Source organism: Castor canadensis, chromosome 11 (genome assembly GCF_047511655.1).
Source record: "Castor canadensis chromosome 11, mCasCan1.hap1v2, whole genome shotgun sequence".
Lineage (NCBI taxonomy): Eukaryota > Metazoa > Chordata > Mammalia > Rodentia > Castoridae > Castor > Castor canadensis.
In genome coordinates, this window is record NC_133396.1 from 43,647,361 (window position 1) to 43,661,550 (window position 14,190).

Consider the following 14,190-nt stretch of genomic DNA (forward strand, 5'->3'; position numbering starts at 1 on the left):
GGTCCCTCACAAATCCTTGCTATTTTCCAAACACTCTTGTCATGGTCTTTAATCATCACAGGAGCCCAATTTTATAGATAAGGATGAGAGGCTGAGTGAAGAACCCAGTCCCAAATCATTGGTGGCAGCCCCAGGACCCAGACCCAGGCCTACCAGCCCACCTTCTCTCTTGACAATCGTATCTAGACAGGGCAGTAGCTTATTCCTTGCCCCAAAGAATCCAGCAGTAGGGGATGGAGCTTAGCCAAATGGCTGACCCAGAAGCCATACAGAAATGGCCCCCTGCCTCTTCCTCCACTACATAAGTTCAAGAAAGCACCCAGGCTGCAGCTAGTGGGATCTGCTGGTACCTGCCCTGCAACTTCCTGTGAGGGTGGTAGGGTCTCACCTAGAGGTTGGTGCAGCTCCCAGACTCCCTCCTTTGGAGCCGGCCAGGTTACTTCTTGCTTTTGGGCCACATCATCAGAAAGCTGAAGGTCTCTTTTCAGACTTGGGATGCCTTCCTTCCACTCCCCTCCACCTGGCCCAACTCTGGCTGTCTCCCTGTCACCTTCCCTCAGTCAGGCAGGTTGAGTGCTCACCGATGCTAATCTGGGGCTCTACCCTGGATTCCAGGGTGAGGCTGACTGGCTGGTGGTGCCCTCACAAAGCAAACTCAGTAACAATACAGTATACAAGTACTCCAGGGGAAGCTTTCTGTCTTTTTGTCCCCAGTCAGTTCCATTCCCTCTGGAGGTATGCCAGTTTTTCTTGTTTGGGACACTTTTCTACTGTCCACCTCCACTGTCTGGCCTTTGTCGACCTCTGCCTCAGCCAGAGCAAAGTAAATGACATGACAAGTCTCCTGCAGGCAGGCCAGTGTGCTCGGGGCAGTGGCTTACCCTGCTGTGACAAACACTGCAAAGACTGCAGCAAGACCGGCACCTGGGCTGCCTCACTTTCCACCCAGCAAGCCGATCCTGAGACCGGGTTTTGAAGCAGCCCTTCCCCAGAGCCTACCCTGACATCTGTGGGGCCAGGGTTTTCTGCTGAGCTGGGCTGTAGCTGCTGCCCCCAGGCTGGGGCTGAGTCAGTAATGTCCCTATCCCACCTCACCTACTCCTCCCCAGGAGTCACAAACTGCTCAGGGACATTCGGAGGCTAAAAGCCCAGCCGCAATTCATTCATCCTTCCACCAGGCCACAAAGACAGGTATCTCATTCTAGAATGTGTGAGGGGGGAGGTAATGCATCCAACTGGGTGTTACCTCCATGATCATAAGGTTTGGGGGCATTGCTCATCCAGCTCTTCCTAGAGTGGCTTGCTCAAGGTCACACAGCTAGCCAGGTTACAGCCATAGCCTGGGGCCAGCCCAAGTCTCTTCCCTCCTCATCTTCACAGCCTCATGGTGGTTGGTCAGTGGAGGCCCTTTCCTTGCTTTGCTCTTCCTGTTACAGAGGGGATAGTGAGGCAGGAGTCTGAAATAGGCCCAAGCTGCAGAATTCAGCTGACCCTACTTTCTCCTATGCTATCCCCATTTCACCTGCATGATTTCCAGCCAGGAAACTGGATTGCAGGGCAGGTGAGAGAGAATGAGGGGAGAAATGGAGAAATGGCAGTAAGGCCTAGTCCCCACGGGCAGTTCTGGTCTAAAGAGTCATGAGTTTCCTCATTTGGGTTTGCTAAGGGACTTACAAAGCTAGTGCCTTAATATTAAATAAGATTCTGCCTTTCAACTTCAGGTCCTGACTTTCCCAGCTTCCCAGACATGGTCCCTTCAGTCTCTGGGAAGCTGGTGTCCCTGGGTCACATGGTGGGTTGGGCTCAGCTCCCAGGTTCCCATTAACCTATGGAAGAATGAAGGATGGTCTCAGCACATGACTTTCTGGTCAGAAATGGGCAATGCTGGAGAGTTGAGTGGCAAGAAAAACAGATTCCACCTGGGCTGGTGTAGCCAGGAACACTAGTATGGTGCCTCCCAGGAGTAGTTCCAACGGACCCCCAAAATGGGCAGCCAGTGCTCTGCCTTGACTTGATGTAAGCCAGGCAGACTTTCACCCAGCAGCTCCGAGGGGAGCCAGATGAAGCTGGCTGGCTATACCCAACTACCAATCCAATGGACATCTTAGGGGCTCCCACCCAAGCCAGCAGTTGCTGGTGTCTGACCCATGGCAGGCAGACTAGGAATAATAAAACAGAGGGCCCCCAAACCAAAGCTTTGAGGTCTGGAAGGTTCTTTTAAGCCTGATTCAACTGATTTATTGTGACAACACTGCTGAGGTCAAGGGTGGACAGGTCATGGTCAAGGACTGATTCTCAACCATGGCACAGCAGCCTTTCCCTCTGGCCCCCAAGGCTGGCAGAGGCCTAGTACCATGGGCTGAATAGTTTGAGCTGAAGGTGAGAAGTCAGCCCTCCTGCTTCACCTAGTCCCTGAAGTGTTACTTCTCCCCTGGAGGATTCAAAGTGATGGATGACATAAAAGGTAAACAGACTCCTGCCTCAAATGGCTCCCTGTACCTGCCCTGGAGTGGGCCTATCCGTGTTAGAAGTCCATATCCTAGACAGAGGCTGGCTTAGCTGTGAACCAGGAGGTCCCTGGATCTAGCCTGACCAAGTTGTCAGTGCTTGCTCTGATGAGGTCTTGTGTTGCTGTGCACCGGGCTTCTGGGTGCAGTCTTGCTGTTGGTACATGTTCACTCTGCTTTTCTTGCCCTCTGTCCTCTGGCCCAGGCAGATCAGGGGCTCTGAGGAAACTGCTGGAATTCAGGGTGAGGATTACTCCTTTCCAGTAGCCTATGAGAGACCAGAGAGAGGGTTCAGAGTTGACATGGGGAGACCTCAGCCCCTGTCTGGAGAAGTGACACAGGACTGATCTGAATGGGCCGGTTCAGGTATGTCACTCCTGAGCCACTCCCTGTCCCCAAGCTGGGAGGTATAGGATAATGTCCTCAGACAGATGGCCCTGGAGAATGACTTTTAGGACTTTAGTGGGTCAGGCTTGCCTGTGGCCCCACCACAAGTAGTGGAAGAAACTCTCTGGGCTTCACATTAACACAGTTCTGCTGCCATAGTCTCATCTGTAAAATGAGGATGGAGGGGGCTAAGGCGAGAGCACAGCCTTGCCAAGTGGCAGTGTTAGCCTGATCTCTCCCCTATCTGCCCCTCCGCCTTGCCCTGGGGAATGGCTCCTGGACAATTAGGAAACCATCTGCAAGGAGCAGTCAGCCTGGGATAAGACACCCAGAGGAGAAGAGTGCCAATAATGAAGATGCCATTTCCCGTTAGGGGCAGGATAAAGAGGGAATCTTTAGGATAAGGGGCTCCATTATGAGCACAGGATCAAGAGCCCTGCATTACCCAATCAGAATGGCAGGGATGAAGAGGAGGCCAGCTCCTAGAAGGAAAGGGAAGCCCTTCATGAAGTTCAGAGTGGCTGGGTAGAGTGAGTTGAAGATGCCAGAGGCCACCAGCATACCCAAGCTGTTCACACAGGCCACAGCCGAAAAGAGAGCACCTGTGAAGATATAAACACCATGTTCCAGAGTTTGAAAAACTCAGGGTCAAATCCTGGCACCACCACCACCTCACGGCTGTGTGACCTGGGACAAGGCACTTTGCCTCTCTTAGTCTCACCTCCCTCACCTGTGCATCCTACTGTGTCAAGTGTTGTGATAAAGATTAAATAAAGTCCTGCATGGAAAGCACCTGGCACAGAAAGGCCACTAAATAAATGACTGTTATTAAATTCACATTAAAAGTACATGTGATGTCTTTGTTTTTTACTTGAGACAGGCTGACCTGGCACTTGCTATGTAGTCCAAGCTGACATTGAACTCTCGATCCCCCTACCTCTGCCTCTCAAGTTCTGGGATTACAGATGTATGCCACCATGCCCAGCTACATGTGATGCTGATGGGAATGATTGTTTGGGTTTCTCCTCTTTGGACTCATCTTCTGTTTGGGAATGACTGCTGGTTTGACTTCCCATTCCAACACTCATAGTTGTGTGGTCACTGAAGAGTCACTTGTCCTTCTGAGTTATTGTCCCTCTGCCCGAGAAATAGGGAGAGTTTTTTTCCTATATTGTCAGCAACTTTTCATTCACATGAAGAACACCTCTCACAGGGTGGCCTCCCTACAGGTAGTTAGTTAGTAAGGGATACTCTTTTTCCTGTTTCTCTTGACATCTCCGCAAAGTGAAAAGTGCTGGACAGGATGCTTTTTTTGGTCCTTATTTTCTTTTTGTTAAAGAACACTTATTGAGTGAATGAATGAAGTTGGGTTCTGGGGACACAAGGGCCCACAGTGGGCTGTATATAGCATCAGGATCTCTTGTCATTATCAGATCCTCCTTCCAGGGCAGATGTTTCCAGACTAAAGTGTCAGACTCAAAGGTTTGATTAACTGTTGTTTTACAGCAATGCCAGCAGAATCCAACTTGAAAATGAGCAACAACTCAACAGAAATTGAGATGAAACTGAAACTGTCAGAGCTGGAAGGACCTATGGGTGTCATCAAGGGCAAACCACTCATATCCCAGATAAGGACACTGAGGCCAAGGACACAGCCAGGACTGAAATCCAGCTCCCAAGACCCACTGCTCTTAAAAACAGACCTTGGTTTGCATCCTACTTCTACTATTCACTGAGTGGCCTTGGGGGAGTCAATTTAACCCCCTGGGCCTCTGCTTCTCTTCTGTCAGTTGGGGACAATGAAGCCTAAGTCACAAGATTCTACTTTTCTTCTTGGCTTGTACACTCTGACCCTAGTGAAGCACAGAACCTTGGTACCATAACACCCATTTTACAGTGGAAAGGCTGAGGTGTAGAGAGACTAAACCCTTGGCTCTAGTTACCCAGATGGAACATGACCATGCTCTGCTGACTGCAATCCCACCTCTGTATTGAGCAGTCTGTACTCTGCTAACCATGAGAAGTGTGACAGAGGGCATCTGTCTTGGTCCTTGTTCCTCCAGGGTGGGCGGGAGGGAGGAAGGTAGGCTGTCCACAGTTAGAGCTGTTCAACTGCCTCATTCTGGCCATGCCAGGCATTGCCAGATGCAGATGGATCTTGACACTCACCATGCTCTGTTTTGCTCACCAGCTTGGACAGCTTGGCCCGGATAACAGGTGTAATGACTAATGACAGGAAAAGCAAGGCATACCCTGTGGAGAGAAAGACACTTATCAGGAAAGCAGAGTTGGGGGAGTGATGCCCTTCCTATACCTACCAGGAAGAACTTCCTTGCTGGTGAGAGTGGGGAGACAGTGACCAAGAAGGACCAGAGAAGCCCCTCCTCCAGGCTGGCCTATCTGATAGCTCTTTCATGAGTGGGCACCAAATCCTGCCAATCACTTTCTGGTCAAAATACCTCCAGTAGCCACTGCAGGCATCAAGCACCCACTTAGCATGTAGTAGGGAGCTGGCAGGGCATGGAAAAGGAGCATGGGCTTTGGAGTCAGCCTCAAGTTCAAAACCTGATGCCACTGCTTACTTTGTATGTGACCTTGAATAAGTTACCTCCCTGAGCCCAGCTCCCAGTCTGTAAAAGGAACATAGTAAGGCCTTTGTCCCAGGACAATTCTGCACCATAAGAAGCTGGATAATGGTCCCCAAAAATATAAAGTCTTAAATCCTGGAACCTGTAAACGGTGCCTTATTTGGAAAATGGGTCTTTGTAGATGCAATTAAGGTAAGGCTCTTGAGATGGGAAGATTACACTAGATTGTCAGATCAAGCCCTAAATGCAATTACACACACCCTTATAAGAAGAAGGCAGATGCTGGGTGCCAGAGGCTCATGCCTGTAATCATAGCTACTTAGGAGGCAGAGATCAGGAGGATCAAAGTTTGAAGCAAGCCCAGGCAAATAGTTCACAAGAAAATAGTTCCTGAAAAAACCCATCACAAAAAAAAGGGCTGGTGGAGTGGCTCAAGGTGTAGGCCCCGAGTTCAAACCCCAGTACCACAAAGAGAGAGAGAGAGGAAGGCAGAGAGAGATCTGATATAGACAGAATGGAGAAGGCACAAAGAGAAGAAGGCACTGTGATCACAGAGCCAGAAACTGGTGATGTGGTCACAAGTCAAGGAGTGCTGAAAGCCCCAGAAGCTTGAGGTGAGAAACAGCTTCTCTCCTACAGTCTGTGGAGGGAGACTGCCCTGTAACAACTTGATTTTAGCCCAGTGACCCTGATCTTGGACTTCTGGCTTCCAGAACTAAGAGAATAAATTTCTATTGTTTAAAGCCATTCAGTGTGTAGCAATTTGAAAATAATACATGAGGTGACAAGGTAACATCTAAGAAGGGCACATCATGATAAGGACACAGTAAATGTGAATTCCTTTCCTTCGTATTCAGTTACGTACAGGTATATACTGTTTTCTTCCTAACTATTCCTCTCCCTATGTGACTGTTGTCTCCTATCTAAAACTTTAGATTCATAGAGGGCAATGGCTCCTCCAAAGTGGGTATACAATGAAGCACCCAGGGCTCCTTCAGGTGTCAGGACCCCCCAAATACAATTTTGCTGAGATTCCCAGAGCAATGACAGTGTCTTTAGTATCTCAGTACTTCAAGAGTGGTGAGCATGAGTCAAAAGTACCTGGTCCCTTTGGCTTCACTATCAGAAAAGCCACTGAGTTAAGAAATCTGTGATTATTAAATAATTAACTTTGAAAAAAAATAGTCATCTTTGTATACAACATAGTTTAGGGCTCTGTCCCTTTAAGAACTCTGTCCCTTTAAGAAAGTTAAGTTCTTTATTCCCTGGCTAGCTGCCCCTTCTCTCCAAAAAAAAAAGAAGAGTAAGGAGGGGGAAGGAAAGGAAGAGGAGGAAGGAGAGGAACTGAGCAAGCAGAAATTTCAGATCTGTGGCCTGAAGAAGACCAGTTATTTAAAAAAAAAAAATTCAAAAGAATGAGTTCAAGCCCTAGTGCTGCTAAAAAAAAAAAAAAAAAAAAAAGAAGAAGAAAAAAATCAGATTTATTTATTGAGCTGGCAGAGTGGCTCAAGTAGTAACAGCATCTGTCTAGCAAGTGTGAGGCCCTGAGTTCAAACCCCAGTACTGCCAAAAAAATTTTAAAAACCAAAAAAGCAAAAAACAAAGAAGCTGACAAAGATACTTGAGGGAGGTTCTGCGATTCTTATCAGAAAATTGAGGCTCAAGGCATTAATGGCATGGACTTTGTTTAAGAACACCATGAATAAGCTATGGGAGGTCAAGGGGTGAAGCAATTAGTGTATGAGCCATATTTCCATCTTTCCTTCTACATTAATAACACTATTTGTGGTTGATATCATGTATTGTTTTCACTATTGAAACTCCGTAATTTCTGTGTATCAGAGATAGTTTTTTTCTGTTGTTTCTTAGTTTCTGTCCTCTAGTGCAGGCTTGTGGCAAAGCTATATGTCCAAAAACATAGGCTTGAAACACATTTGGGGGCGATAAGTGGCTGGTCCCCAATTTTTACCCCATACTCTGAGACTAACTGTCCTTCAGCCCACACACTTTACCTGTGAACATGAGGGGTGTGATTGTAGCAAATGCAAACACCACCATTCCTAGGATGTTGAAGGCTAGGCCAATCTCAGCCACCCAGGAGTCTGCCAGGCAGAATTGCAGAAGCCTCAGGCCCAGCAAGCTGGTAATGTAAGGAAGTTGCTGAGCTGCAGAGCCATAGCCGATCAGCTTGGAGTCCCAGCAGAGGGGTGTGCTGAGCTCATAGAGGGTCAGGATATCCTGGGCCCCAAAATGCACAGTGATCACCACAAAGATGGCCAAAGAGTACAGGGCTAAGTGCTTCCTGGACTTCTCTGGGGCTGAAGTCACGTAGAGTTGGACAATTGATCGGTGATGACTGAGCGTGAAAAGCCGGGTGGACTTTGGCTCTTTCACAGTCTCCCCAAAGCAGAATGCTGCATAGAGAGTTGCAAAGATCAGCAAGGCCAAGGCCAGCCAGAAGGGGTTGGCATAACCTTGGGCCCGCAGCCAGTGGCCCCCGAGGAGGCTCGCAAGCATCCCCGCCACACCAATACATGCTTCCAGAAGGGCAATTCGGATGGTGCGATGGCGGCTGGAGCTGACATCGGCCACGGAGGCAAAGCTAGCAGCTAGGAGACCATTGAAGTCACCAAAGAGGGCACAGAGGATTCGGCCCAGCACGAAGTAGCCAACATGGAGTTGCAGCTGCACCACGAAGATGGACACCACAGCTTGGAGCAGCAGGCCCAGGGAGGCCAGCACCAGCAGCGGGCGGCGGCCCACGCAGTCACTCCAGGCCCCCAGCAGGGTGGACCAGAAGAGCCCCACCAGGAAGCCACCCAGGTTCATGTAGAGGGTCCAGTGGGAGGTCAGGGTCTCCACTTCCTGTGGGGACACAATTACCAGACTGCAGTTCCTCACTTTGTTTGCCCACTTCCCAAAACATCCCCATCATGGGAACTACAGGGTTGAGAATTTCTTTGGAGCCTTAAGACTTAAAAATTTGTATATAATTCTCAAAAGCAGATCCTGGAGGGGGTGGTGGGAAATGGATCAAGACACAATTTTTTTTTTTTAATCTTTCCCCACCTTTGTTTACCATCCTAGTCAGGGTTTCTCTAGATCGACAGTCCATACCCCCGGAGCTGAGGGTCTCTGGAAGGCCCACCTTGCTCTGGCTCCGCCCACCCTGCCATCCCTTGGGCAGTCCCCGCCTCCTTTCGCAGGCCCCGCCCCCATACGGCCCCCAGCCTCCCGGCCAGGGCCCGCCCCCTGCCACGCGCCACGGTTCGCGCGGGCCCTCTACCTTCATGATGGGGTTAGCGCTGTGGTTGCCGCAGTCCCCCCGCTCGCGGGTGCCATTATAGCCGAGGTCGAGACTGAAGCGGTGCCACAAGTACTGTGTGGTGAGGGGGCCCTGCAGGACCAAGGCGAAGTTGGCCAGGAAGACGACTGGCTCCACGGGGCCGCGGAACAGCACGGCCACCGCGGTCCGGGAGCGGGGCTCGCCCGGGGGACTCGCGCGCCCCTCCATGCGCGCGCTCTTCGGGGTCGGGTGGCAGAGCTGGCGCGCGACTCGCTGACCCGGGACCAGCGGCGGAGGCCCGGGCCTGCGCGATCTGCGCCTGCGCCCGCCTTCAGCTTCCCTGCTTAAAAGAGTGGCGGGGCGGGGCGGGGCGGGGCGTGGGACCTCTACCTAAAACTTGCCCCGCACGATCTCTGGGCTGGGCGTGACTGGGTTAGGAGCCCCACAGCCCCGGCCCGCAAGTGGACTTCACTTGCGCAGAGGTTCCGCCCTGCAGCCCTCTCTCCTGGGCCCAGAAACTCATAACAATAACAAGAGTATCAATAATTAACATTTATTGAGCACTTAATATGTGCTGAGCACAGTATTAAACTCTGCACATATTTATTTTCCCACAACCCGGCCACTGTTAAATGATTCCAATTTACAGATGTGGAAGCGAGGTCCACGAGCACTAGAACGCGTGACTCCAGATGCCTGCGCTGATGCTCTCTCTGCAGTAAGATGCAAAGACAGCGGCAGCCTGAGATTAGGCCACTTACCTTCCGGTGTGCATTTCTTCCTCTGTAAGAAAAGCCTGGAGTAGGTGTTGGGAAAGAACGCGGTCTGCTACATTGAAAGTGATGTTATTGTGAATAGGCTGTCTCTTGGCCCCACTCTCCCGCCCCAGGATTCTTTCCTTCCAAGCTAGTGATATTCTTGGGGCTGGGGTCTGATTTTGCAATCCTCTTAGAGGAGCGGCATGGGAGGGAAGACCGTGGAGGCCCTTTGGGTGTGGCCCTATGCTCCTGTAGGAACTGGGTGGAAAGGCAGTCACCTGCTCTGCTGCTGAGCAGTTCAGACCTCTTGCCTGTCTGGGCCTATGTTTTATTGGTGGTAAAAGGGAATAGCAGTGCCTGCCTTACTTCCCTATCATTTATTCATTTATTCTGCCTTTTTTTTTGGTTGGACTGGGGTTTAAACACAGGGCTTCATACTTGCAACGCAGGCACTCTGCCAATTGAGCCACACTTCCAGTCCATTTGCTCTTGTTGTTTTGGAGATAGGATCTCATGAACTATTTGCCCAGGCTGGCCTTGAGCCTCAATCCTCTCAATTTCAGCCTCCCAAGTACATAGGATTATAGGCATGAGCCCCTAGCGCCCTACTCTGCTTTTCTGGAGTGCCTCTTATGTCCCAGGCACTCTGCTGGGGGTCTGGGAACACAACAGTGAAGGAAATAGACAAAGCCCTCATCAGGCGTGGTAGTTTCTAGAACGGTGGAGGGAGAGATTATCCAAGACTCCAACTAATCGCTGTAGAATTCCAGATGAAGACATACTTTGAACAAGAGCAGTGCTCCTAGACTGACTGGAGTTCAGGATCAGAAAAGGTCTTCCCTGAGAATAAGGCAGTTCAATAGATGGATGTCTGGAGACAGGCCCTGTTTGGGGGGGAGGGGTGACCCATATTCTTAGGGTAGAGAGTGGCTCCATTTCTGGCCACCATGACTGTATCTGGGATTGATGGGACTTACTGATTCATCTCCCTTGAGCCAGAATCTGAGGCTGAGACTAGGTGGGTGCTGGCTAAGTTCTGGTGTCTATTCTCATGGACTTGTAGAGCTAGGCAATTCCACTTTAAATAGGCCCCTGGATGTCCCCTTCCTTCCCCTTCACCCACCTGCACAAAGTTTGGCCAAGTTAGGTCGCGACAGTGAGGGAGAGGTGCCCAGCTAAAACCTTGGAATTATTTCCTTGATCAAGAGCTAAGGCTGAGAGACACCAAGGTCCCTCAGCTGGGAGTGAGACAGAGTATGGCTCAGCTCCTGTGGCCACTAGACTAGAGGCCTCTTCTCACTCCTTGAATACAGCTATGCTGGGAGTCACTGCTCTGCTCAAACCATCCAGTGGTTTCCATTTCTTTTCTGTTTTCCAGTGCTGGGGATCAAACCCAGGGCCTTATGTATGCTAGGCAAGCATTCTACCACTGACTGCTCTACCACTGAGCTCTCAGCCAGTGGTTTCCATTTTGCTGCATGGAAGCTAAATCATTATGCAGGCCATGGCCACCTGTGCCTTCTCCACCCCTCTCCACCCACCTCACTCCTTTCACTCTGGCTTCACTGGCCCCCTTAGTCCCTTTCCAATTTGTCCAGCAGGGTCATTGTACCTCCCATTTCCTCTACCTGGAATGTTCTTCCCCCAGATGCTCACCTAACTGGCTTCCCCACCTCCCCACCTCAGCTAAAATGTCACCTAACCCTCCGTTTATAACAGCAACTCCCTCACCCATCTCCCGTCACTCCCTGACCTCTTACCCCATTTTATTTTTTTCTGTGGAATTTGCACCATCTGGATTATTATGACTACCTTGTTACTGTTGTCCATCTCCCTTTACTAAAGGTCATGGTGGAGGGGAGTAGCTTCCTTCAGTACTGTATCCCCAGCACATGGAATGGTACCTCCCATATGCTAGATCCTCAAAAAGACAGTAGTTGAGCAAATAAGTGAGCTCCTCTCAGTCTCAAGAAGAAGGGGTTCCCCAGTTGGAGCCTCAGAACAGATGGAGAAGCCTGCCAAGTGGAGCTCACAGTTCAAGAGTCTAGACCTAGAAGGAAGCCAAGAAATCCTATCTTCACTCTCCACTGACTTAAAAGAGAAACAGATCCAGAAGGAAAGGTGACTTACCCAGAGGGAGCTAGAAAGTTCTGCCTTTTAAATCCCTACAGGAAGGAAGAAGCAATCACAAAGGGAAAGATCTGTAAATTTAATGTCACCAACAAACAAAATATTAAAAAATGTCCCCTTTAAATGGACAAAGGATTATTGTTTTAAGTATATGTTTTTGCAGTACAGATTTTGAACTCAGGCTCATGGCCTTGAGCTTGCTAGGCAGGTGCTCTTACCACTTGAGCCACTCCACTAGCCCTTTTTTGTGATGGATTTTTTTTTTCAAGATAGGGTCTCATGAACCATTTGCCTGTGCTGGCTTCAAACCTCGATCCTCCTGATCTCTGCCTCCTAAGTAGCTAGGATTTTAGGTCTGAGCCACCAGCACCCGGCTTAACTATATATAATAACAAGATTCATCTTCCATCAAAAAACTGAATGAAGACCTAGCACTGTAACCTAAGTGTATTGATACACACCTATAATCCCAGCACTCAGGAGGCTAAGCCAGGAAGATTGCAAGTTCCAGGCCAGTGTAGACTACATAGCAAGACCTTGTCTCAACACAAACACTGAGAGGTAACTACGCAGAACCACGTATTTCTGAAAAACAATAAACACTGCTGATAGAGTGTAAATGTGCTCCCTAAGGAGCCTTGCATGGAGACCCTGAAGTCATCTAGTTCCACATCTGGGCCTATCCAAAGGCAGTAATATGAAGTACAGAAAAAAACTTCATGTGCTAAGATATTTTCCATAACATTATCAAAAATAGTGGAAAGATTGTAGATGACCTGTGTATCCAAGAGCACAGACATGGCTGAGTACATTATAATAAAGCCACTCCATAAGTAAGCTGTTAACGTGACATATTCAAAGTGATTATAACAACATAGAAAATTGCTTATGTAATAACGTATTTGAAAATGAAAGAAGTTGTTTATGTGGTATGGTCACGGGGGTGGCAAAGAATTGCACTTAGAGTGGAGCCAAGGCACTAGAATATTAGAATTTCTCTGTGGTGGTGGGGTGAGGGGTGTGTGTGTGTGTGTGTGTGTGTGTGCGTGTGTGTGTGTGTTTGCTTCATTATAAAGTGTTTTCAATGCTGGTAGAGTGGCTCAAGCAGTAAAGTGCCTGCCTAGTAAGCATGAAGCTGTGAGTTCAAATCCTAGTACCACAAAAAAAAGTGTTTTCAATTCTTCTGATATAAGCATGTATTTTTATCATGGAACCTCTAAAAAAATTGTAATTCTTGAAACCTGTTCTGCCTCACTTAGCAAAGGTCACCCTTGTGCCCTTGGCATTCGGGCAACAACCCAGTGGCTGACAGTGGGGCCAGGTGGCACTTTGGGCGTTACATCCACAATCTTCTTAAACCCTTACTGCAACTTTATGAGGCAAGTATGATCATTTTTCCAGATAATGCATCTATGGCTTGAGGGATGAAGGGAAATGGTTCTTGATTCTCTGAATATAGGTTTGATTCTCCCTACACCTATTCTAGTGCTTTCATTATCTCAAGCCTACTAAGGATTATGGGAGTTTCTTTGCCAGAAATGTCCATCCTACCTTGCTTGGCCTATTCAACTCCTATTCATCCTTCAAGACCCACCTATGTGTCATACTTCTAGGCAGAATTAGTTATACTCACATGGGACACACTCGTCTCCTTATGGTGAAGTCCTTCCCTACCTTCAAACTCAGTTCTCCAGCAACTAGACACAGCCACCGGATGCTCCCATCCACACATACTTTCTCACTTGATTCTAACAGCCACCTGATGGGTAGGTATTACGATTCCATTTTTCACAGATGAGGAAATAGAGGCCCAGAGATTATTTCACAGATGAAAAACAAAATGAGGCCATACAGGGACCTGGTCAAAGTCTCACAGAGATAGGGCCATAGTTACAACTAGTTGCAGAACTGGTCATTGCCTTGTTTGTACTCCACCATACTGTGTTCCGACACTTCGCCCTGGTTTTACACTTAACCTTGTTATAAGTATCTTTTCCCATATCCTGCCTTCAGACTCGAGAGCAGAGACAATGTTTTTTTCATCTTTGTGTCTTCTTATACTGACCTTAGCACACAATAATTTGAAGAGTTAAAAGTAGACTCAATGGCACATGCCAACTCTAGTCAACTGATTATGGCTGCTTGCGTTGCTGCATTGAGATGGGCTGTTTCTCTGGGCTGGTGGGAAGGAGTTCTGGGATCCATTAGTGATGTCTTCCATGGGCTCAGGAATAGTGTGTACTGGGCACTCATAACTGAGTTGCCCAGGGTTGACATACGTGCTCAGTAAGCTCTGAGGAGTTTTGGGGAGGTGCCTGGAGGCTGTGAGGGTTTCTTCAAAAGCTGAGATTGTAATCAATTCCTCACCCAAACATCAGTCTTGTCAGTTTGCATCCAAAGCCTGTGTTTCCTTGCTTCAGTGGCCAATCACAGCTGAAGAGCTGTTTGTGGTTTTGGACATGAAGAGGAAAGGAGGTGAGAACATGAGGGGAAAACCACTACTTATTTGGAATTACTGTGTCTCACTTAACCTT

General features: G+C 48.8%; 1 protein-coding gene across 1 annotated transcript; it reads right to left on the reverse strand.

Moving 5' to 3' along the window:
* Window positions 1–55: 55 nt before the first annotated feature.
* On the reverse strand, window positions 56–9,092 carry Slc46a1 (solute carrier family 46 member 1). Its single transcript, XM_020182503.2, has 5 exons — window positions 8,769–9,092; window positions 7,495–8,347; window positions 5,064–5,147; window positions 3,340–3,496; window positions 56–2,775 (listed from the first exon to the last, which is right to left on the reverse strand). The coding sequence occupies exons 1-5, from the start codon at window positions 8,994–8,996 to the stop codon at window positions 2,718–2,720; spliced, it is 1,380 nt and encodes a 459-aa protein (XP_020038092.1). The 5' UTR covers window positions 8,997–9,092; the 3' UTR covers window positions 56–2,717.
* Between the last annotated feature and the right edge of the window lie 5,098 nt (window positions 9,093–14,190).